This window comes from Budorcas taxicolor, chromosome 9, assembly GCF_023091745.1.
Source record: "Budorcas taxicolor isolate Tak-1 chromosome 9, Takin1.1, whole genome shotgun sequence".
Classification (NCBI taxonomy): Eukaryota; Metazoa; Chordata; class Mammalia; order Artiodactyla; family Bovidae; genus Budorcas; species Budorcas taxicolor.
The window spans coordinates 21,521,397-21,547,941 of NC_068918.1; the positions used below are offsets into that span (position 1 = coordinate 21,521,397).

At 36.8% G+C, this 26,545-nt stretch overlaps 1 protein-coding gene across 1 annotated transcript in view; it reads left to right on the forward strand.

Moving 5' to 3' along the window:
- TBC1D32 (TBC1 domain family member 32) overlaps window positions 1-26,545 on the forward strand; it is a 194,732-nt gene that overhangs the window by 91,232 nt on the left and 76,955 nt on the right. The window contains exon 23 of the mRNA XM_052645875.1: window positions 25,669-25,791. Coding sequence (XP_052501835.1) covers window positions 25,669-25,791 — 123 coding nt within the window. The remainder of the gene's footprint in view (window positions 1-25,668; window positions 25,792-26,545) is intronic.

Consider the following 26,545-nt stretch of genomic DNA (forward strand, 5'->3'; position numbering starts at 1 on the left):
GAGGAGTCAGTGAGAATGTTCAACCTGAGAAGAAGGCAATTACTTTTCTAAAATTAGAATTCTCTAATGGTAGCATATAAGTCTTAAACCTTTTTTAAAATTACACTCATTAATAGCTGAGCTTCATTTTTGGACTTTCTAGTTCAAAGAAGGTAGAAAAAAAAGATACAGCTATTAAACTTTTTTGGGTAGTGTGCTGTTTATCTCAAAATGTGTTTTCACATTCAATTTTAATTTTCTGTGAATAGCATCAGATAATCACATAGCAAGCCGTGATGAGGATTTCTGGGGAAATCGTACCAGTAGATCCTCCTTTTGCATAGCAAGTGTTTTTCTGAGTTTTCTAATTGTAGACCATAGATTTTGGCCTCTTCTTATTAATACATTGAATGAATTTTTTTCTGTATATTTTCTTTCTTTTATAAGGTAATATTTTCCTCTGGTATTCTGGCTAAATTTTTAACAGTAGGATTTTAAGTCACATAAAAAGCAATCGAAGAAGTAAAATGCTCCTGAGGATAAAGTATATTGATGTGTGTGTGTGCTTTCTTATAATGTTTAAATGGAGTCATTCTCTCCTACATGAAAAAGATTTACCATTACATTGTTGATGCATGTAATAACCATCAATATATATAGTGGTTAGCAACATGGAGTCAGACTGCCTGCTGTTTACTAGTTGCGTAAAGTGAGATCTCTTGGACTGCAAAAAAGATCCAACCAGTCCATTCTAAAGGAAATCAGTCCTGAATATTCATTGGAAAGACTGATGTTGAAGCTGAAACTCCAATACTTTGGCCACCTGATGTGAAGAGCTGACTCATGTGAAAAGACTCTGATGCTGGGAATGATTGAAGGCAGGAGGAAAAGGGGATGACAGAGGATGAGATAGTTGGATGGCATCATCGACTTGATGGACATAAGTTTGAGTAAACTCCCAGAGCTGGTGATGGGCAGGGAGGCCTCACGTGCTGCAGTCCATGGGGTCGCAGAGTCAGACGTGACTGAATGACTAAACTGGACTGAAAGTGAGATGTCAGTTACCATCTGTAAAATGGAGGATAATTATATATTTCCTCATAGAGTTAACCTGAGACTTACATATGAAAAATTAGAAGGGCATAGCAGCGCTTGACACATAGAAAGCACTATAAAAATGTTAGTAATAGATATAGAGAAGCAGTACTTCAAGTGTTTCTTTATATCTGTCTACTTGCTCTATACTATTTTTTATTTTTACTTAGAAAATAAATTTTAACTTCATTTTTTCAGTATCTCTGTAGTCTTCTAGATGCTGCCAGGTAATATGCTATTTATAATGTCAGCATTCAAACAACTTTTTGAAGAAAAATTCATATTTTAATTTTATGTTCCTTTTAACAAATTTTTCTTTGACAGGAAGTTTATTTCATTGTATTTTAAAGTCCATCCTTATAATAGTTATGTTTTTAAGTTATGCATCTCAAGTTAGTTTATTTTCATTTTTCTACTGATTCTGTCTATCATTGGTCACTGAGGTCCAGTGGTGATAATTTAAGTCATAACTTCAGTTCAGTATTATATAAATCCCATTTCTTTGTATTTGGGATTTTTGCCTGTATCAATTTTTTCTCACTCACACAATTTTTTGGTTTGTTTCTAACTGTACCATTCCCTTCAGTAGATCATCTTAGTAATGTGTTTGATTTCTTCATTTAGCATTGCTTTCTTCCATTCATTTCATTTTTTTCCCTTGCTTCAAAAATCTAGACTAGCATAATGATAAGTTTTATATAATTTCTTTAGGTTTTCCACAGCACTTTGATAAGGCTAATTTGGGGCTTAGGGAAATGTGGATTTATACTTTCAGTAGTATCATATCCTATTTAAGTTTCTGAATTTTTATTTGCCAGGGTCTTCTTATAAGTCTTATATTGTAAATAACTAATATTCAAGAAGGTTGCTTCTTTGATTAGCTCTCCTAACCTCTGTTTCCACATCAACACTGTGCAGACTTGCTTTTATATGTCCCAGTTTATATTGAAATGCAGCAAAACACATGCACAAAGAAACTTCTCTTGATAGCATGTCTCTCTGCCGTTACTGTCCCATTTCTTTTTCTCTTGCAGCAAAACATATCTGCACAAACTGTCCCCGCTTGCTCACTTCTGTTTACTCCTCAGCCCACTTAAGATTTGATATTGCCTTATACAGCTCTGTCAGAACTGTACATCCTGTTCATCTTAAGGTCACTTGCAACTTCTATGCTGATGAATCTAGTGGATTCTATATTCTCATCTTGCTGTAAGCAAGACATTGACATAATGGGACATTTCTTTCTATGTGAGAGTTCTTTGACCTTCTGTGATAGCACATACTCCTATGGCTGCAGTTTCTGCTCCTTTTCATTTTCTAGGCAACCTCTGATTGATAGAATACTCGGGTCTTGGTCCTGAATCCACTTTTTTCCTTTATACTCTACCCCTAGTTCATTCACTTATGCCTTTGCCTTTTAGTACATCTGTATGCCAGTGGATGTCCCAGTTTTTTTTTTTTTTTGTTAGGTTGTCTCATTCTTTATTGTCTGACTCTAAGAAAGAAGATCCCTGCGGGAAAGCCTCTCACGTGTTTCCCCAGGTTTCACTAGTCTCTGTGTCCTCACTCACAGGACAGTTGCTGGATGTCCCAGTTTTTATCCCTAATGTAATCCATTATTCTGAGCTACCAGACAACTCATTGAGTCATCTTAATTTTCTTTGCATTTCAAAAAATAATTTGTCTTTATTATAAAGAAATTAACCAGTGCAGGTAATTAAATATAATAAATGAAATTCCGTCTAACTCTGAAAGTGACATTATCAACATTGAGGAAAATCATTCTAGATGTCTTTCTATGCATATACAGACAGAAGAATAGATATGTGGAAATAGTTTATAAAAATGGAGTCATTGTTTTCATTTAAAATTCAAAATGAATTTCATAAAAAGAAAAAGAAACCCTAGTGAGACAGAAAGAACTGCTGAATTTCAAATAGCTGTCTTTTCACTTGAGAGGTAATTATATCCCCAGCATTTCCTCTAAGGTTAAGAAAAAAGATTATATAAAATATTTCAAGTGGTCTGAGCATTATATCTCACTTTTATAAAGTATTGATTGACTCTCTGCTGTAAAAAAGCTGAGGACATTAATGTTCTCATTGATTTGGCCTCCCAGCTTCCTTGTATTCACCTGTGTTACAAGGATGTACTCCTGCCATTTCCTGACCTACCTTCATGAGTCAAAGACTCTATTTTCCTCTCTACCCAGGAAGGAAATGAAGCTAATCTGGGTTTCTTGTAGTGACCTAAGATGAGTAATACTTTTTATATTTGACTACAGAGTAAGATTAAAAAATTTTTAGTTTTCTCTATTTACTTGGCCAGTTTTTTTTTTTTTTTAACTTGGAAGACGTTCACATTTATATTTACTTTCTCAAATCGCCAGCTGTGCATATGTTGTTGTTGTTGTTCAGTCGCTCAGTCGTGTCCAACTCTGTGACCCCATGGACTGCAGCACACCAGGCTTCCCTATCCTTCACCATCTCCCAGAGTTTGCTCACACTCACGTCCATTGAGTTGGTGATGCCATCCAACCATCTCATCCTCTGTGAGTGGCCTGTATCTCTATGAGGAAAGCATAGCAGCCTCGAGTGACTGTAATACCCAAGGAAGAACTCAGTCTTTGGTCACAGCATTAAGGGTTCCCAGATTTGGTCCCATTTGCCTTCTTTGAAATGACCTAACAACCAGCACTTTTGAACTCTTTGAATACGTTGTTCTGCGCTACATGTAGGAGATGTAATAATGTATGAATATGATGTGATGCTCATTCTCTTTAACCTCGCTACCTAGTGAGAAATTGGATGGTGATAATGAAAAGTGTGAGGTAATTAATGCAGAAAAGAATAGCATCTTTATAAAGCTCTCCATCATCCCATTTTAAATAACTTGACAATTCCAGACTCTTTATGTGGCTTTCAAGGAGCTCCATAACATCTTCACCTTTCCTATGTATATTATTAATATTTTCTACCTTCCTCACCCTGAACTAATGTAGGTTAGATTTAGCTCCATCAAGGACAGTGTTTATTATTGCCTCTATACCTGTTTGTCTTGAATGTTATCTTCACTTCTGCCATCTTTGTTAAAGATGTGGATCATCCTCTTTCAAGGCAAAGCTTTCTCTATGAATTACTTTCTCCTTGACTTATTATAGCATAAAGTGAAAATCGCTCAGTCATGTCTGACTCTTTGCGACCCCATGGACTATACAGTCTATGGAATTCTCCAGGCCAGAATACTGGAGTGGGTAGCCTTTCTCTTCTCCAGGGGATCTTCCCAACCCAGGGATCAAACCCAGTTCTCCCACATTGCAGGCAGATTCTTTACTAGCTGAGCCCCAAAGTAAGCCCTATTATAGCATACTCTGATCTTATAATTTTCCTGGATGTCCACTGCGTTTTTGGTCATTCACAAGGACTTAATTTTATTTTTCTCTCTGACTAAAACTTAAAACTTCCTGAGGGAGTATCATTTTCTTTTACTTTCATGCCACCTCATTGCCCAGTATTTTTTGGTTATTGGGCTAATATTCATTTGCTAACGATTAAGACAGTTGCCTGGAAACTTTTTCAAAGAAGCTGTGCATTTATTATATGCTAGGTGCAAATTATTTTCTTAAACATGTCTTTTAAGGACACTAATTAAGGCACAGTAAGATTTTTATCCTCTATAATTTGAGGTGTAATTGACATAGTTCAGATGATAGTTGTATATATTGTGAATATACTTGTATATATTGTGTATAAATGTGTGAAGTAGACTTTAATACAGAAGTCTACTTAAAATCAGCATGCATGCATAGTTAATAGGAATCATTTTTTTTCTTGTGTTGAGAACTTTTAAGATTTACTGTCTTAGTGACTTTCAAATGTAGTACACGTTCTCCTCACCCATCTTGCCCTTCCGCCGTCCTTTGGCAGTCAGTCTGTTCTCTATGTATGAAGTTTTTTTTTTTTTTTTTAATTCCACATGTAAGTGATCATACAGTATTTGTCTTTCAGACTTACTTCACTTACTATAATTCCCTCAAGGTCCATTCATGTTGCAAATGGAAAGATTTTGTTTTGTATGGCTGAATAATCTCATTATATATATATATATATATATATATATATATATTTTCATTATCCAGTTATACATCAATTGAAATTTAATTGTTTCAGCTCTTGCCTTTTGTAAACAATGCTGCTATGAACTTGGTGGTATATATATCTTTTTGAATTAGTGTTTTCATTTTCTTGGGGTAAAATATCCAGAAGCAAAATTGCTGCATCATATGGTACTTATATTTTTAATTTTTTGAGGAACCTCTGTACTGTATTCTGTGATGTCTGTACCAACTTGTATTTCCACCAACAGTGAACAAGAGTTCCCTTTTCTCCATATCCTAACATTATTTCTTGGTGTTTGGGTAATAGCCATTCTAACAAGTGTGAGGTGATCTCATTGTAGTTTTGATTTGCATTTCCCTGATGATTAGGGAATCTGAGCATCTTTTCATGTACTTATTGGCCATTTGTCTGTTGTCTTTGGGAAAATGTATATTAGACCCTCTGCCCATTTTTAAATTATATTTTTTTGTTTGTTTTTGAGTTGGATGAGTTCTTTATACATTTTGGATTGTATCAAAATGTAGCTGCTCATCAGCTATATGATGTGCAGCTTTTTCTCTCTCATTATATAGGTTGTCTTTCATTCTATTGATTTTCTTAGTTTCATCTGGTCCCACTTGGTTATTTTTGTTCTTGCCTTTTTTTGTTGTCAGATCCCACGAGCAACATGATGTTGTTCAAGGTTTAGCAGTTTTAAGATTTTCTTAACCATCTTTTTGGAGAACGGAATGGCAACCCACTCCAGTATTCTTGCCTGGCGAATCTCACGGACAGAGGAGCCTGGTAGGCTGCGGTCCATGGGGTCGCAAGGAGTCGGACATGACTGAGTGACTAAGCAGCAACCACCTTTAGGCTAGAGGAACGTTATACTCTTCCCTAGACTATTTTATTTCAATATGAAAACTGTATTTTATAGAGAAAAAAGTTAATCATTATTAATATTAATAGTGGTCTTTATCTCAAACTGTAAATTATGTTTTAGTTATTGACTGTAGAATTGCTTATTTTTAACATCTTAAATCTTAGGTAGTCATTCTTAATTATACACATTAAAATTTAATATGGTTAAAAATGTTAATATAGTTCTCCTAAAATCTATTACAATATGTCTTCATTTGAAACTCTAATGTGGCCTATTTGTTAATTTTCTTCAAAATAAAACTCGAGTTTTATTTTGAATCCAAATTTAAAGAACAGCCTTTAAAATTAATCACTTGCTATTTTATTTTATATCAATGAATAGTAAATTTTTTACACAGTATGATGAATAATTTTTTGCATAACTAACTTCTTCATAAAAAGTTTGACCTGGAAGATGACTTGAAGAGGAAAAGTAAAAAATACATATTTGTTTTTCAGTTTAGAAACAGTCTGGTTATCTTGAACATAGGAAAGTGTTAATATTCCATTGCAGCAAACACCAAACTATTTATTCCCAGTGACACAGATGCCAAGTAAACTTAAATCTTATTAACACTGGTAATAAGAAATAATTTTAAAATTCTTTTGTAATCTTTAACATCAAAAATTAGAATATAACCACAAAACTGTCCACATTTTGGATTCTGGATATACACACATGCATGTATCAAAAACATAATTTTATTCTATTAAGTTAATTTAAAGAAGGTAATCTTTAAACATCTCAGGTCAAACAGAAGATTGCAAGAGTGAACATAGATATTTTAAGAATCAATGAGCTAAATGGATCGGAATGGGCAAATTTAATTCAGATGACCCCCGTATCTACTACTGTGGGCAAGAATCCCTAAGAAGAAATGAAGTAGCTCTCATAGTCAACAAAAGAGTCCAAAATGCAGTAATTGGGTGCCATCTCAAAAATGATAGAATGATCTCTGTTCGTTTCCTAGGCAAACCATTCAATATCACAGTAATCTAAGTCTATGCCCCAGCCACTAATGCCCAAGAAACTGAAGTTGAATGGTTCTGTGAAGACCTACAAGACCGTCTAGAACTAACACCAGAAAAAGATGTCCTTTTCATCAAAGGGGACTGGAATGCAAAAGTAGGAAGTCAAGAGATCCTTGTAGTAACAGGCAAGTTTGGCCTTGGAGTACAAAATGAAGCAGGGCAAAAGCTAACAGAGTTTTGCCAAGAGAACGCACTGGTCATAGCAAACACCCACTTCCAGCAATACAAGAGATGACTACACATGGACATCACCAGATGGTCAATACTGAAGTAAGATTGATTATATTCTTTGCAGCCAAAGATGGAGCAGCTCTATACAGTCAGCAAAAACAAGACCAGGAGCTGACTGTGCCTCAGATCATGAACTCTTTGTTGCCAATTGAGACTTAAATTGAAGAAAGTAGGGAAAACCACTAGACCATTCAGATATGACCTAAATCAAATCCCTTATGATTATACAGTAGAAGTGACAAGGAGATTCAAAGAATTAGATCTGATAGAGTGCCTGAAGAACTGTGGACAGAGATTCTAAACATTGTACAGGAGGTGGTGCTCAAAACCATCCACAAGAAAAAGAAATGCAAAAAGGCAAAATGATTGTCTGAGGAGCCCTTACAACTAGTTAAGAAAAGAAGAGAAGTGAAAGACAAAGGAGAAAAGGAAAGATGTATCCGTATGAATGGAGAGTTCCTAAGAATAGCAAGGAGAGAGATAAGAAAGCCTTCCTAAGTGATCAGTGCAAAGAAATAGAGGAAAACAATAGAATGGGAAAGACTAGCAATCTCTTCAAGAAAATTAAAGATACCAAGGGAACATTTCGTGTAAAGATGGGCACAAGAAAGGACAGAAACAGTATGAACCTAACAGAAGCAGACAATATTTAGAAGAGGTGACAAGAGTACACAGAAGTAGGTCTTCATGACCCTAGGTAACTGCGATGGTGTGATGACTCACCTAGAGCCAGATATGCTGGAGTGTGAAGTCAGGTGGGCCTTAGGGAAGCATTACTATGAACAAAGCCAGTGAAGGTGATGGAATTCCAGCTGAGCTATTTCAGATCCTAAAAGGTGATGCTGTGAAATGCTCTACTCAATATGCCAGCAAGTTTGGAAAACTCAGCAGTGGCCACAGAACTGGAAAAGGTCAGTTTTCATTCTAATCCCAAGGAAAGGTAATGCCAGATAATGTTCAAACTCATGTGCACTCATCTCACATGCTAGCAAGTAATGCTCAAAATTCTCTAAGCAAGGCTTCAACAGTACATGAACTGAGAACTTGCAGAATGTCAAGCTGGATTTAGAAAAGGCAGAGGAACCAGAGAGCAAATTGCCAACATCCACTGAATCATAGAAAAAGCAACAGAATCCCAGAAAAAACATGTACTTCTGCTTCATTGACTATGCTAAAGCTTTTAACTGTGTGGATCACAACAAACTGGAAGAGATGGGAATACCAGACCTCCTTACTTGCCCCCTGAAATATCTTTATTCAGGTCAAGAAGCAATAGTTAGAACTGGACATGGAACAATGGACTGGTTCTAAATTGGGAAAGGAGTACGTCAAGGTTGTACATTGTCAGCCTGCTTATTTAACCTCTATGCAGAGTACATCATACAAAATGCCAGACTAGATGAAGCACAAGCTGGAATCAAGATTGCTGGAAGAAATATCAGTAGCCTCACATATGTAGATGACACCACCCTTATGGCAGAAAGCAAAGAGGAACTGAAAGCCTCTTGATGAAAGTGAAAGAGGAGTTTGGAAAAGCTGACTTAAAAGTTAGCATTCAAAAATTGAAGATCATGACATCTGATCCCTTCACTTCTTTGCAAATAGATGGGGAAACAATGAAAACAGTGGGAGACTTTATTTTCTTGGGCTCCAAAATCACTGCAGATTGTGACTGCAGCCATGAAATTAAAAGGTGATTGTTCCTTGGAAGAAAAGCTATGACCACCCTTTACAGCACTTTTAAAAACAGAAAGATTACTTTACCAAAGATGATCCATATAGTCAAAGCTGTGGTTTTTCCAGTAGTCATGTATGGATGTGAGAGTTGGACCATAAAGAAGGCTGAGCACTGAAAAATTGATGCCTCTATCTCTGGTGTTGGAGAAGACTCCTGATAGTCCCTTGGACAATAAGGAGTACAAATAGTCAATCCTAAGGGAAATTAATCCCGAATATTCATTGGCAAGACTGATGCTGAAGATGAAGCTCTGATACTTTGATCAGCCAATGTGAAGAACTGAATCATTTGAAAAGACCCTGATACTGGGTAAGATTGAAGGCAAGAGGAGAAGGGGATGACAGAGGATGAGATTTTTGGATGGCATCACCAACTCGATGGACACACATTTGAGTAAGCTCTGGGAGTTGGGGACAGATAGGGAAGCCTGGCGTACTGCTGTCCACGGAGTCACAGAGTCGGACCTGACTGAGAGACTGAACTGAACAGAAAGAAGACAATCAAATGATATCTAACTAATTAAAATAACCAACTTAGAATTCTCTATCAAAGAGTTCTTGTTTGTATAGAATGATTAGAATATAATGAAAACAATATTCATTATCCTAAGGGAAAACTCATACCTCTTGCAGATAACCACCACTAGTCTCTTCATGCCTATAGTTCCTTTGATTGAAAATTCTTTTTGAACAATAGGCTTATTGTTTTTAATCTGCCTTTTTTACTTATTTTAAATTATTCTCTCATATCTAGAAATATTCATCTATACCATAATTTTAAAGGGATGAATAATATTCCAGTGCCTATCCCAGCTTTCTGTTTGTTTATAAATGTAGCTTTTAAAGAATTTGCATCTTTATAAATATCTCATTCCATATTTATTTCTTAAAACTATTCTTTAGAAATGGGCTTGCTTAGTTTATGTTTACTGACTATGCCAAAGCCTTTGACTGTGGAGCAATAAACTGTGGAACATTCTGAAAGAGATGGGAATACCAGACCACCTGACCTGCCTCTTGAGAAACCTGTATGCAGGTCAGGAAGCAACAGTTACAAGTGGACATGAAACAACAGAGTGGTTCCAAATAGGAAAAGGAGTACATCAAGGCCATATATTGTCACTCTGCTTATTTAACTTATATGCAGAGTACATCATGAGAAACGCTGGGCTGGAAGAAGCACAAGCTGGAATCAAGATTGCTGGGAGAAATATCAATAACCTCAGATATGCGGATGATACCACTCTTATGGCAAAGTGAAGAGGAACTAAAAAGCCTCTTGATGAAAGTGAAAGAGGAGAGTGAAAAAGTTGGCGTAAAGCTCAACATTCAGAAAACGAAGATCATGGCATCCAGTCCCATCACTTCATGGCAAATAGGTTGGTAAACAGTGGAAACAGTGTCAGACTTTATTTTTGGGGGCTCCAAAATCACTGCAGATGGTGATTGCAGCAATGAAGTTAAAAGATGCTTACTCCTTGGAAGGAAAGTTATGACCAACCTAGACAGCATATTAAAAAGCAGAGACATTATTTTGTCAGCAAAGGTCCATCTAGTCAAGGCTATGGTTTTTCCAGTGGTCATGTATGGATGTGAGAGTTGGACTATAAAGAAAGCTGAGCGCCGAAGAATTGATGCTTTTGAACTGTGGTGTTGGAGAAGACTCTTGAGAGTCCCTTGGACTACAAGGAGATACAACCAGTCCATCCAAAAAGAGATCAGTCCTGGGTGTTCATTGGAAGGACTGATGTTGAAGCTGAAACTCCAATACTTTGGCCACCTCATGTGAAGAGCTAACTCATTTGAAAAGACCCTGATGCTGGGAAAGATTGAAGGCAGGAAGAGAAGGGAACGACAGAGGATGAGATGGTTGGATGGCATCACTGACTCAATGGGCATGAGTATGGGTAAACTCCGCGAGCTGATGATGGACAGGGAGGCCTGGCATGCTGCGGTTCATGGGGTAACAAAGAGTCAGACGCCGCTAAGCAACTGAACTAAACTGAGTTCAAGTTTAGGCATATTTCCTACCTTATGTATTTCTATATGCCCTCTTCCTATGACTCATTTTGCCTGACCTCTCTGTACCATTTTATATTCTTCCAAACTTTGACAGTTTCCTTTCATTTGGTTTTTTCATTGAGAAAATAGTTACTGAATTCCTACTAAGTGCTGCACTGCTATATATGGTCTGTTTGGGAGAATTGTATGGCGTTTGTCTCTTTATTTCTGGAGTCCTTTTTATGAGTCATTTTTGATGACTTTTACTCTTTTACTACCTACCTTTCTGACTGAATTCTAGAGTATGTCTTTGGTCCTTTACGCATTTTTTAAATTATTATTATTTTTATTTTCTACAGTGGTTTCAATTTTCACTTCTTTACTAGCTAACCTTGTATCTTTCTATCTATCCTCTATGCTATCTCTTGACCATATGTCCAGATTTTATTGACCATTTTGATATGCACACACAAGTTTGGGCTTCCCCAGTGACTCAGCTGGTAAAGAATCTGCCTGCAGTGCAGTAGACCCTGGTTCGATTCTTGGGTCAGGGAGTTCCCCTGAAGAAGGGATAGGCTGCTAATTCCATTTTTCTTGGGCTTCCCTGGTGACTCAGATGGTGAAGAATCTGCCTGCAATGTGATCCCTGGGTTGGGAAGATCCCCTGCAGGAGGGCATGGCAACCCACTCCGGTATTCCTGCCTGGAGAATCCCCATAGACAAAGGAGCCTGGTGGTCTATAGTGCATAGGGTCTCAAAGAGTCAGACACAACTGAGCAACTAAGCACAGCACAGCACACCACACAAGTTCAGCAAACTTGTTATATTCCAAAGCTATACTCTGTGTGTACTTAGGGAAATCCAAACTAACTGCCAGCTTCAGGAGATCCCAGAGCAATTTCTGAAACGATGATGTGAATTTGGTACGTAGCTCAAATGAGGAGGCTTTCCACAGCCCCTGCTCACTCTTTTTGCTGTTCACTAGTTTTATGGGCAAACTGACCTTGCCCCCTTTTTTATTCTTCATAAACAGTTATAGGTATATCAGAATCGTTAAGCTCCAGATTTGTACGTGTGGTTAGTGTGCTTGTAATTCATGTCTCATTGTTGGGTTTGATCAAATGGCAGAGAACTGGGTATTGCATATTTACTAGCTAGTTTGTGCGTACTAATCAGAAGGAAATCTTCTGTATTGGATTTTTGTATTGTTTGGTTAAGTAAAATATACATGATGCATTTGATTAAAGTTGATAGAAGTGAAACTTCTGTAATTTATGGTGATGCATTTTTGAAAATAGTTAAAATGTTATTAGAAATGTGTTTCAGTGTATTCAAGGAAGAAAATCTAGGGAAAAAATGGCAGGGTGAAGAGAAGAGGCGTGTGACTCCTGGCATGAGGAAAGCAATGAACATTTTTGGACTTCATTCAAATAGAGATGATAGCTAAGAGTATACTGCCCAGAACCATTCTGGTAGCCTGGACAAGTGCCCATTTGCTTACGTTAATGATACGATGGTAATGATTAAACAGTGATGTACAAAGAATGTGATAATTAAGAATAGGGAATTATTCTGGTGTTGAGATTTGATTTAGGTTATTAGCAAATTCAGGGGGGAATAGACTATGTTCAAAATACATCCAAAACCTACTGAAAAGGTTAGGCCCACATTTGAGGCCATTTTATTCCTTGAAACAGTTCAAATAAACATTCATATTAAGGAGACACTGATTTTCACTTCCAGAAATGAATTGAAATTCAGAATGTTTGGTTGGATTTTAAAAATAAATTTCTCTATACCATGCATTATAGACACACATTCTTTTAAACTTACGAATATTATAATGGGTATTAACTTGGCATTATCCAGGCTCAAGTGCCACAGTTTCTGATTTGAAATTCTAAAATTCTACGAATTTAGTTGCTATCTGCATCTAATATTAACCTCAGGTGATGAGATTTTTTTGTAGTCTTTATTTAGCCTGCCTAATTTGAATATCAATATATTTTGCCAAAGAAATATTAATATGCTTGATTATGAGGTATTGCTCCAGACTCCATGTATACTATTTTGTTGCTAAATGCATAAAAATTTAAATTCTTGGTCCTAAGGTTTATGGATACGGAATTATAGACCTTTACATCATAACTTTGCAATTTTTAAGTCACTGAAGTTTAAGGAGAGGGAGATTTTTGGGAAAGAAAAATTATATAATGTGTAGTATTTGAAAATCCAACTTTTCAGTGATGTAAGATACCCATTTCCACACTAGGTTGGGAGGCTCCCTTTGTATCTGAGGCAAAACAGTGTATCTTCCATGTTCAGAGCAGGGCTTATGGCTCAGCTGCTCTCATTATCCCAACTCATTTAGGGCAAATGGGCTTTCCTTGAGTCAGCCCTCACAGGGGAACCTCACAGGGGCTCACAGCATGACTAACGTGAGCTGGTTCACCTCACAGCTTGATCACATTGTTAGTGAAAACAATCTGGCCTAGTTATCTTTGGTTATAACTAGATTATGGTAGTTATGCTTATTGATACAGTTTCAAGGATATATTGATATCTCCTGACAATATGATTTGACAGTATTGAATCTGCTGGGTTAAAGCTCAAGTGACAGAATTTCTACCTCAAGTTTTAGACCTTATTCTAGCCTTTAGGTCACCTAAAGTTGAGAGTTAGGGATTACTTGATATGAATCAGAGAAGCATACCCAAATATTGTAGGGGTTGTTGCTAAAATTCACAGAGTCATGCATTATGTCACTTCTTTGGTGGTAAATAGTGTAAAATTTAATAATACATCATGTATATTGCATGTGATATCTTGACATTTTAGGCCACTAGAACTCAGAAACTTCACTGAGATGGCCATGAGTTTTTGGATATTTCTCTCTGGCATACCTACTCTTAGCTAGAACATGTAGAAGACAAGCTGTCCTTTTCACAACGTATCATCAGTAGAGTAGTTTTTCATGATAATTTGAGGGATGATAGGACTAAATTTTGATAAAATGAAGGATGTGTTACTGTCCATGTTCAATGAAAGCAAGCTGCTCTTGCTTTTCACATTAGCCATATTAGCAGTATCTTACCCACTCCAGTGTTCTTGCCTGTAGAATCCCAGGGATGGTGGAGCCTGGTGGGCTGCCATCTCTGGGGTTGCACAGGGTCGGACACGACTGAAGTGACTTAGCAGCAGCAGCAGTAGTATCTTACCATTGAGAGGGCTTCCCTTGTGGCTCTGCTGGTAAAGAATCTGCCTGCAATGGTGGAGACCTGGGTTCGATCCCTGGGTTGGGAAGATCCCCTGGAAAAGGGAAAGGCTACTCGCTCCAGTATTCTAGCCTGGAGAATTCCATGGGCTCTATAGTCCATGGGATCACAAAGAGTCGGACACAACCAAGTGACTTTTACTTACCAGTGAGAGATTTTGTTAATTCACTCGTGTAAAGAGGCTTTATCTTGATTATGCCTTTTGTTACATATAATGAACAGATACACAAAGGCAAGAAGCATGCCCTCTGAGCAATGCTGTATAAAGTGTCTAATAGAGATAGGGGCTTAGTCTTCAGCGCCTGAGGTAAGATGAGAAAGATGTTATTAGATATCATCAATAAACCTGACTCAAACAAGGCAATAGATTTGATTATCCCCACAGCTGTACAAATGCTTTCATGGAATTACTGCAAGGGCTGAATCCTTCCCCACTTTAAATAATTGTGTTACGCCTCCAAAAGCTTTGCTATAGGCAAACAAACTCTTATGTCTCACTGCCTTCAACCAGCAACACCATATCCCTGGGATACTAGACTGTTTGGGTTCCTGGGAACTGCAAGACTATAATAATGTGGGTAATATTTGCACATTGTTTAGAACTGTAGGAAATAGAGAATGAACAGCTAAGGTCTGTGATTACTGTCTGTCTTTTGGTGTATAGAAACTTCTCTTATTTTGATAAAAGTAACCTATAATGCCTAAGTAACAACCTAAGGGAGTTTGTGTCTGGAGTAGTTAGAATCAATCTACTTCTAACTGTATTCTGAGAGAGACACATACATATACATGGACACTTCTGAAATTTCTTCTGTGAAACTGTTAATATCTTTACATTAACTTTTTTATTGCTACTTTATCTGTTTATAAAAGATTGAAAATATACCATTAAAACATTTATCTAGTTTACTCTTGAATGTGGATTCATCTTGGATAATTGTTGATTTTCTTTGAAATACCTCTTGATATAACCAACTTTATGTGTGAAATAAGTAGCATTTTTTTTCTTAACTTTGGGAAATATGGGTTGGAGTCAACAAAAATTAAGCTGCACGATTTGTTATTTGCAAGCCTAATAATATGTAAGTTTTGAGACATGTTTTTCTGATCACTTTTTAAAAATTAACGGATATGAAATTTGCCCACTCCAATTCACTTTGTAAACCTAGCTTTAATGTCATGGTTAGCCTAAAAAGATGGTCTTACTCAAGTGACTTTTTCTTCCGTGTTTACTGTAGCTGCTAGCTTATACAGATATGCTGATGTAATTAATGAGCCCATTAAGATCTGTTTATTAGATGATTACATGATTGAGTATTAAATGGCACTTGTTGTCAAGGCTTTATGCATGATTATTAAAGCATACATTCTTTTATTGATATTTTTAATTTGTTCATATTACATATATGTTTATACTTCACATGAATAAAATGCTATACTTTTTCACATTATCCACTCTAGCATAACGTAAGTTTTTAAATGAAATATTAAAAATACAAATACTACATAAAACATGAGCTTAACAAGGTATTGTAAATTAAATGTCTACATAAAATCCCAGTCAACTAAATAAAGAAAACTTACTAGTACTATGCATTTGTTGATCATGACTGCCTCCCTTCTTGCTAACGGGTAAACATTATTCTGACTTCTATGCTATTTACTACTTTGACTTATTTTTATTTTTTACTCCTTATTTTTGTATTTCCAAAAAATACACTTTAATTTTGTTGCTTTTTGTTCTTTATTTTAGTTTTAGCATAGACTATATCCTGTCACATCTGACGTCTTATTTGTAGCATTATATTTCTAAGGTCAATGCTCGTTGCTATATAATATGCCATTAGCAGATGTAGACTGTATTTTGTTCATATATTATGCTACTACCAGACTTTTGGGGTATTTACAGTTCTTTAGTTTTAGCTGTCATAAACAACTTGATCCACATGGAACATATAGATACATATCTCTGTGTACATACATATACATAATTCTTTTGTGTTACAGAAAAGATATCTAAATATTTAAAGAGATTTCTGAACTTCCTGTTCTATTCAGTTAGATTTTTGTTCATCTTTATGCAAATATTGCATTGTTTTAATTACTATAGCTTTATAATATGTTACAGTAATTATAGGATGATTCCTTCTACTTTGTTGTTTTTCAAACATCTTGGCTACTTTTAGTCCTTTTCTTCCCATGTAAAGTTTAATATCACCTTGTCACACAAATCAACCCATTGGGATTTTAATTATCATTGGATTGAATCTTTAGATCAATAGTGAGTGAACTGGCATCTTTATAATGAGTTTCCAATCTGTAAACATGGCATATATCTCCATTTAAGTATTCTTTAATTACTCTCATTAGAACATTGGGTTTTTTCCATAGGTCTTATATGTATTTTGTTAATATCTGTAGCCTTATGTTCCTTGGTATATACTACAGTGCATGGCAGTATCTCCCAGTCCTTTAAGAGCATGGACTCTGGAACAACATTGCCAGAATGATTTTAGACAAGATTCGTTACTCTTGATGCTTCCATTTCCTCATATGTGAAATGGAGACAGTAACTATACCTTCCTCAGAATTACTGTGAGACTAAATATGTCACATAAATCTAGAACTGGTAGTGAGAGTCGCTCAGTCATGTCTGACTCTTTGAAACCCCATGGACCTATACAGTGTATGGAATTCTCCAGGCCAGAATACTGGAGTGGGTAGCCTTTCCCTTCTCCAGGGGATCTTCCCAACCCAGGGATAGTACCCAGGTCTCCCTCATTGCAGACAGAATTCTTTACCAGCTGAGCGACCAGGAAAGCCCAAGCATCTGATAAATGTCTGAGATTGTATAGATGTACAAATTATTAATTCATTTAATTATTCTGTTTTAAATGCTTTTAGCTTGTTAGTGGAGGCATTTTGTTGAACTCTAACCAGAAGCTTTGTAGCTTAAAATAACACACATTTATCTCAGTTTCTGTCAAGGTACACCCTAGCTTGGTCCTTTTGCATAGTCTCATAAGGCTGGAAACAAGGTGTCAGATGGGGCTGTGATCTCATTTGAAGCTCAAGTAGGAAACGGTCTGTTTCTAAACTTATAGGTTGTTGACAGAATGTAGTTCCATGATTTTAGCACAGTGGGTCTAGTTGTCTTGCTGCTTAGAGGCCAGAAGCCCTTGCAGCTTGCCAGTGTAAGTGTACCATCAGTTCTTCCTTGTCACTTGTTTTTCCCCAACATAGCTGCTTGCTTCTTCAAAGCCAACAGAAGAAAGAGACACTCTACCAAGAATGGCATCAGTTCAGTTCAGTTCAGTTCAGTCGCTCAGTCGTGTCCAAATCTGCGACAGCATGAATCATAGCATGCCAGGCCTCCCTGTCCATCACCAACTCCCGGAGTTCACTCAGACTCGCGTCCATTGAGTCCGTGATGCCATCCAGCCATCTCATCCTCGGTCGTCCCCTTCTCCTCCTGCCCCCAATCCCTCCCAGCATCAAAGTCTTCTCCAATGAGTCAACTCTTCGCATGAGGTGGCCAAAGTACTGGAGTTTCAGCTTAAGCATCATTCCTTCCAAAGAAATCTCAGGGTTGATCTCCTTTAGAAAGGACATGTTGGATCTCCTTGCAGTCCAAGGGACTCTCAAGAGTCTTCTCCAACACCACAGTTCAAAAGCATCAGTTCTTCGGCTCTCAGCCTTCTTCACAGTCCAACTCTCACATCCATACATAACCACAGGAAAAACCATAGCCTTGACTAGACGGACCTTAGTCGGCAAAGTAATGTCTCTGCTTTTGAATATGCTGTCTAGGTTGGTCATAACTTTTCTTCCAAGGAGTAAGTGTCTTTTAATTTCATGGCTGCAGTCACCATCTGCAGTGGTTTTGGAGCCCCCCAAAATAAAGTCTGACACTGTTTCCCATTTCCCCATCTATTTTCCATGAAGTGATGGGACTGGATGCCATGATCTTAGTTTTCTGAGTGTTGAGCTTTAAGGCAACTTTTTCGCTCTCCTCTTTCACTTTCATCAAGAGGCTCTTTAGTTCCTTTTCACTTTCTGCCATAAGGGTGGTGTCATCTGCATATCTGAGGTGATTGATATTTCTCCCGGCAATCTTGATTCCAGCTTGTTTTTTCCAGCCCAGCGTTTCTCATGATGTACTCTGCATATAAGTTAAATAAGCAGGGTGACAATGTACAGCCTTCACATACTCCTTTTCCTATTTGGAACCAGTCTGTTGTTCCATGTCCAGTTCTAACTGTTGCTTCCTGGCCTGCATACAGATTTCTCAAGAGGCAGGTTAGGTGGTCTGGTATTCCCATTTCTTTCAGAATTTTCCACAGTTGATTGTGATCCACACAGTCAAAGGCTTTGGCATAGTCAATAAAGCAGAAATAGATGTTCTTCTGGAACTCTCTTGCTTTTTCCATGATCCAGCGGATGTTGGCAATTTAATCTCTGGTTCCTCTGCCTTTTCTAAAACCAGCTTGAATATCTGGAAGTTCACAAAGTTCACGTATTGCTGAAGCCTGGCTTGGAGAATTTTGAGCATTACTTTACTAGCGTGTCAGATGAGTGCAGTTGTGCGGTAGTTTGAGCATTGTTTGGCATTGCCTTTCTTTGGGATTGGAATGAAAACTGACCTTTTCCAGTCCTGTGGCCTCTGCTAAGTTTTCCAAATTTGCTGGCATATTGAGTGCAGCACTTTCACAGCATCATCTTTCAGGATTTGAAATAGCTCAACTGGAATTCCATCACCTCCACTAGCTTTGTTCATAGTGATGCTTTCTAAGGCCCACTTGACTTCACATTCCAGGATGTCTGGCTCTAGATGAGTGATCGCACCATCGTGATTATCCGGGTCGTGAAGATCCTTTTTGTACAGTTCTTCTGTGTATTCTTGCCATCTCTTCTTAATATCTTCTCCTTCTGTTAGGTCCATACCATTTCTGTCCTTTATTGAGCCCATCTTTGCATGAAATGTTCCCTTGGTATCTCTAATTTTCTTGAAGAGATCTCTAGTCTTTCCCATTCTTTTCTTTTCCTCTATTTCTTTGCATTGAAGAAGGCTTTCTTATATCTTCTTGCTATTCTTTGAAACTCTGCATTCAGATGCTTATATCTTTCCTTTTCTCCTTTGCTTTTCGCTTCTCTTCTTTTCACAGCTATTTGTAAGGCTTCCCCAGACAGCCATTTTGCTTTTTTGCATTTCTTTTCCATGGGAATGGTCTTGATCCCTGTCTCCTGCACAATGCCACAAACTTCATTCCATAGTTCATCAGGCACTCTATCTATCAGATCTAGGCCCTTAAATCTATTACTCACTTCCACTGTATAATCATAAGGGATTTGATTTAGGTCATACCTGGATGGTCTAGCGGTTTTCCCTGTTTTCTTCAATTTCAGTCTGAATTTGGTAATAAGGAGTTCATGATCTGAGCCACAGTCAGCTCCTGGTCTTGTGTTTGCTGACTGTATAGAGCTTCTCCATCTTTTGCTGCAGAGAATATAATCAATCTGATTTCAGTGTTGACCATCTGGTGATGTCCATGTGTAGAGCCTTCTCTTGTGTTGTTGGAAGAGGGTGTTTGCTATGACCAGTGCATTTTCTTGGCAAAACTCTATTAGTCTTTGCCCTGCTTCATTCTGTATTCCAAGGCCAAATTTGCCTCTTACTCCAGGTATTTCTTGACTTCCTACTTTTTCATTCCAGTCCCCTATAATGAAAAGGACATCTTTTTTGGCTGTTAGTTCTAAAAGGTCTTGTAGGTCTTCATAGAACCGTTTAATTTCAGCTTCTTCAGCGTTACTGGTTGGGGATAAGAATGGCATAAGTAATCTCAGTTCTGTACTTACCAAGTTCCTCATATTATCAGAATAAGAATGACATAGTCTTATGTAATCACATTCAGGTAATTCCATCTGTCCAATCACCTTTAACTACTCTGACTAGAAGCGAGACACAGATCCTGCATACATTTTAAAGAAGAAAATCACACAAAGACATAGGTACCAGGAGGGTGGGCTCATAAGGACTACCCTAAATGTCTACCTGCCACAGAGCCATTTTTTTTTCTAATAAATAGGTCCTCTATGACAATACCCTGTTTTAAGCTAGTGCCTTATCTAAATTATCACTATATCTTTTTCTACACTGGTACCTCTGCTTCTGTCCCTGCCTAATTTTGGCCTGTTCTGTATGCAGCAGTCAGAGTGATCCCAGTAAAATGCAAATCAAGTAATCTCAGTTCTGTACTTACCAAGTTCCTCATATTATCAGGATAAGGCAAGACTTCAGTGGAATTTATGTGTCACCAAAGTAAGGTACAGACTTCCTACAGTGACCTGAGAGTCCTGTATGATCTTGACCCCTAATTTTACTCTAACCTCATCTCCGAATACTTCTCCTTTGCTTTTTCCCCTTCAGCTACATTGGCTTCCTTGTGCTCAGTTGCTCAGTCATTTCCGACTCTTTGTGGCCCATGGGCTGTAGCCGGCCAGGCTCCTCTGCCCATGGAATTTTCCAGGGAAGAACCCCTGGAGTGGGGAGCCACTTCCTACTCCAGGGGATCTTCGCAACCCAGGGGTTGAACTCGCGTCTTGTGCATCTCCTGCTTTGGCAGGCAGATTCTTTACCTCTAGCGCCACACTGACTCCTTTCCTGTTCTTCAAACAGGCAGGTGTACTCTCACCTTTAGTCGCTAGCTCAAGCTATTTGCTGTCTTAGAGCAGTTTTTCCTCAGATAGCTCCATGGGTTGTTTCTTTATTTCTTTTAGGTCTGTACCCAGTGTCACCTTGTCCAAAGTACCTTATTTTAAATTGGGTACAGTGATCCATCCCTACTGCTCTCTTGTTACAACTCCTTACTCATTTCCCTGTTTTAGTTGTATCCGTGCTGTGTTTTAAGTTTGCATTTTGTTCCTTGTTCCCCTCTTCTAGTATTTTGGCATTCCGTAAGGACTGGGATTTTTGTCTATTTGTGTTTGTTAAGGTATCTTCAGCACTTAAAGCAGTAGTAGGCACTTAGTAGGTATTTAGCCAGTATTTCTTAAAATTAAGTAAATTGAATTTTATATCATGGGGATGAGTAGTCTCCAAATAAACAGTTTTATCATCTTCTGATAATGAACAGCATTATTTCTTTTCAGGTAACATTCTTTTTCTCATCTTTTTTGCATTGGCTTAAACTTCTAAAACAATGCTAAATAATGGACAGTTTTGCTTTTCTTCTTACCTCAGTGGGAATGCTTTTCCCCTTTATACTTTCAGCTCTTGCATTGAAATGAATTTGTCTCCTTAAAGAAATAACCTTTTATTTAAATTTAATTAACATTTTTTGGAAAATATGGAGTAGACTGTGAATGTTGAATCTTAAATCAAGGTGCTTTTAGGCATCTGGTCAGATGATTATTTGATTATTTTCTATTACATATGGATGCCATGAATTACCTCAGGAGATGTTTTAACATTAAACTAGCCTTTTCTTCCTGGAATGAACTGTAATTTGATCACCGTATGCTGTTCTTTTAATTTATTGCTGGATCAAATTTGTGAAACTCTCCATTATTCCTAGTATTTGATTTTAAAAGTAAGATTTTAAAAGTCTTACCTCATTTGTGAAAATTTCTATTTGTTGCTGCTGCTGCTGCTGCTAAGTCGCTTCAGTCATGTCTGACTCTGTGCAACCCCATAGACGGCAGCCCACCAGGCTCCCCTGTCCCTGGGATTCTCCAGGCAAGAACACTGGAGTGGGTTGCCATTTCCTTCTCTGAAAGTTTCTATTTACTCATTCTCTAATGAGAATTCAGTCCAAGCATGCATTTGCTTTCACAGATACTCTAACTCACCTTGGATCATCTTATTGTTCATCTAGATTCTATGGACTCCTCCTTTTAAATCATAAACTAGAACATGCTGAGGTTGTTTTCACTACCCGTTCACTGATTTAATAGCCTGAAGAAAGTAGAAAGGTTAATAGATGCACCCTAAATCTTTATAGCTTAAAGCTTTATTACTTAGTTTCCCACAACTTGATTCTTATTTTTCTAACAAAACATCTAGAGTTATCCTTAGTATTTTTCTTATTTTTGCTCCAAATATTCAGTCTATCAGGAAATTATATCTGCCCCTGACATATTTTAAATTCCTCTATATATTTGCATCTGTTTGTATTTTCTTTTGTTTATTCATGTCATTACTACAGGTTAAAAATGATCACAGTTTTGTAATGTGTGTTAATATCTGATTTTAGACCTCCTCCCAGTGTGGTTTCGTTGTCCTGCTGGTGTTGAATGTTGCTATGGATATGTCTGAGAACAGCTTGATTCCCTGCCCCCAGCCCCACCTCTCTTAGTGACTCTTCCTGGATACCCCAATGGTCTTTCTCTAAATGTAATAGCTTCACTAGGCTCTGTCTCAGTGTTAACTCTTCTGATTTCAGTTTACTTATGGACATGCTGTCACTTTATATACTTAGATTCGTGGTGATTTTTTCTTGGAAAGAATTTGACTAGTATCTCTAAAGGTGTGTCCTGTTTGGTTATTTTGGTTTTCTCTTCAAACAATAATTTAAACTCTTTGTTTTCATTATATTTTTCGTACTTTTCTGTTCCCTATAGCATTTATTCTGTTTTTAGCAGCATCTATCATTTTTTGCTATTTGTAGTTGTGCTTTAATTCCTACGACACTTTCATTTCTTCTGCTTCTTTCCTTAGTTCTGCCAGTTCATGTTTTATTTTTTCTGGTTGTTTTGCTGCTTCTTCCCTGTGCTTATACAGCTCTACTTTGTGCAAAGAACTTGCTGGACACTATTGCTTTACATTAAATGTTTTAAATAAAGAGATAATTGATGTATAATATTCTGTAAGTTATACAGCCTGTTGATCTGATACATTTTATTTAACTTAAAAATTACAGACAATTTTTTGGTCATAGTTTTCAAGTTATAATGACAGCTCTCTGTGTGTATATGTATGTGTGTGTTTGTGTTTGCCATCTGCTCATCCTGTTATTTCATCCTTTTTCTTGGAGCACCTTTGGATGCATCCTGTGATATTTCTTTTTGGAGGGATGTGAGTTTTTTCATCAGCTATTATTGGAAGCTTGTGTTGAAGAGAAATTACGGTCATATTCCCAATTAGTTGAGCTCTTCGTGTGGGCCTCAGTTTAGGGATTTCTGTATGTGTATGTCCCTGCTAATCTCAATATGGAGGGTAGTCAGCTTTAACTATTAATAATTGTCTCTATAACCTATAACCAGTAACTAATAATTGATTTGTCTGTGACTCCACCTTCTACCTGTTTGTTTTATTATAGGAACCATAAAAGGACCAGAGATTTTCCTGCTTCTGTCTCATGAATTCTGTTTCCATTGTTGCAAACAGAGGATTAGGTTTTTCATCTGAGTATACTCATTTTTTTTAATGTTTTTATGAATTTGGGGAGGAAATTAACCTTTTTATTTTTCATTGGCAGCCATGATGTCCTTTCTTAGTTTCTTTCCTCCCATAGTCATCTTTGCCCAAGTTTGAGTGCCCTTGACTGTCCTTCAGCTCATTTTGTAGCTAAATATTTTTATAATCTTTTCTTTCCTTCTCAATGCTTGAGGTTATTTTTAGACTTAGAGAAGGGAAATACCAATTTATACTACCATCTTTAAACTAGAAGTCTAAGTAGTTTTTTTTGTTTCTTTTATCTAGCACAAATTTTTTTTTATAAACTAAATATGAAACATTATCTAAATTGATGATAGTAGATTTTCTCTTAGTTTTATATGCATTTGGTCATTTTCACTAAGTTCTGGGGAGTGATATTGAATTGTTCTTAAATGCATCCATCAGATATTTTTCTGCAGATGCTATCGAATAGGTAAAGCATGTGATTGCACCAAAATGGAAAAACTATAAAAGATGTACTGTGAGAAATATTTTCCCTTAGTCTGTCAGATTACACCTGCACCCCATCTAACAGTTATTGCCAGTTTCATTCTGTTCTTGGAGAGAAATTCTATGTAAAAACAAATATATATTTACATGTATATTAAATGTTTCTCAATTTTTGTTCAAATGCTATCACTGTACACATTTTGTGCCTCTCCTTTTTTATTTAACATACCTTGGAGATGATTCCTGTGTTACTCAAAAATACACTTTTACAGTTTTTGGTTGAATCAGGAGTCAAGACAGAATCTTCAGATTTCTTTTATTTTTCTTTTTAATTTATAACTTCCTTTACACCCTCTTTTTTAAGTGAACCTTCATTTTCTTTTCTTTTTTTCCTGAAGAAATACATAATGTGCAGAAGTCTCCAAATTCTAGCTTTGGGTTGACTCTTTTTCCCTTGGGTGTCTTTTTACCATATTTCTCTGAGCCTTATATTTCCTATAAACTGATAATGAGATATCTTGGATTGGTTAGTTTCAGGTTCAGCTTTCTTGGCAAGAATATTTCATAGACGGTGCACTGTACATCCTCTTGCATCACAATAGGAGCCATGTGATTTCTATGTTTAGTGATGTTAAGATAGATCAATGTGTTTAGGTGTTTTCAGCTCTATCTGACCATTATAAAGTTAGCCATTGACATTTCACCTGGTGAACATTTCCTGTATTGATAGCAAAAAAATTCTGTCATTCCTTCTATATTTAATTTGGTGTAAAGTGATGGCAATCTGTAGTTTTTACAGGTTTGCTAATGTTCCCTATTTTTTTTAAGAGCGCTGTCTTTTTTAATAGTTTTATTTATTTATTTATGGCTGTGCTGGTCTTGGTTGCTACTTGGGCTTTTCTCTAGTCGCAGCAAGTGAGGGTGCTCTCTAGTTGCTGTGCATGGGCTTCTCCTTGTGGTGGCGTCTCTTGCTGTGGAGCATGGGCTCTAGAGGGAGTGGGCTTCAGTAGTTGTAGCCCACAGGCTCTGTAGTTGTGGAGTATGGGCTTAGTTGCTCCACGGCATGTGAAATCTTCCCAGGTTAGTGATTGAGTCATGTCTTTCTCATTGGCAGGGTGAATTCTTTACTGCTGAGCCACCAGGGAAGACCCCTTAATTTTTAAATTATTAGTTGAGAAGATTCCTAGATTTAAATCAATTTTTAACATAGATTAGAAATTACCCATGGTCCTTAAATAGTATTTCAATAAGAAAGTCTTTTGAAGTCAGTTATTTAAAATATATGTGAAATAACTGCCTAATTTTACTTACAAAATTTGTGTTTCCATGTATAGGTGTTTGAGACACCAAGAGACTCTCTAAACTTTTAGGATGTATTTTAGAATATCTGTTTTTATTGTTCCTTTTTATGTAGGTTGTTAAGTGTGGTATGCTGTGATCTAGACACTCTTCTTCTGTTGGAGGCTCAGTATCAAGTATCTGAAATGTTACTAAATGCTCAAGAAGAAAATACCGTAGAAACCTCTGAAAGTCACAGGTAAAAAAAAAAAAAATTACTAAGACAGAATAATAGCTTTCTTTACAGATATTCTGTTAAGACAGTAATTTTGGTACAGTTTACTTCATGTTTTCCATTATTTGAATTCAGTAGATTTAAATAAGAGTAAAAAGCAATTAAATCATAAATGTCAGTTAAAAAGATTGTTAAAATGACGTTTTTGGAAATGGCTTTCAGAGTACTACTTTCTAAGTTTCTGTTTAGTTTTTTATGTTTTAGTTATATATATTAATACTGACTTTATTAAGTTGTGTCACCTTTAAATTCAGACTGCATGAGAAAGATGACCCGCTAAACAAAATATCTGATTTTTGTGTCTCTTATAGAGGCAATTTTTACTTCCTTTTCTTAATTATGTTAGTTCACAGTCATAAATTCTGATTATTATGAAACAATGTTATGGTAATATCTTCAAAACTTCTTTCTACTAAAATGTCATACTTGACATTACCTTGAATTGTTTGACATATGCTGGATACACATTCAATAGCTGGCATTATTTTTGTGTCCGTAATTTTAAAAAAAGTGTTGCTCCACCCTAGCTAGGCCTTGGAAAAATAGTATAGATCAGGCTATATTGCTGAATACTCTAGTTTTGATATAGAGGATAGTATTAACAGCTGCTCTAGTGACTCAGATGGTAAAGCACCTGTCTGCAATGCAGGAGACCCAGGTTCGATCCCTGGGTTGGGAAGATGCCCGGGAGAAGAAAATGACAGCCCACTCCAGTAAT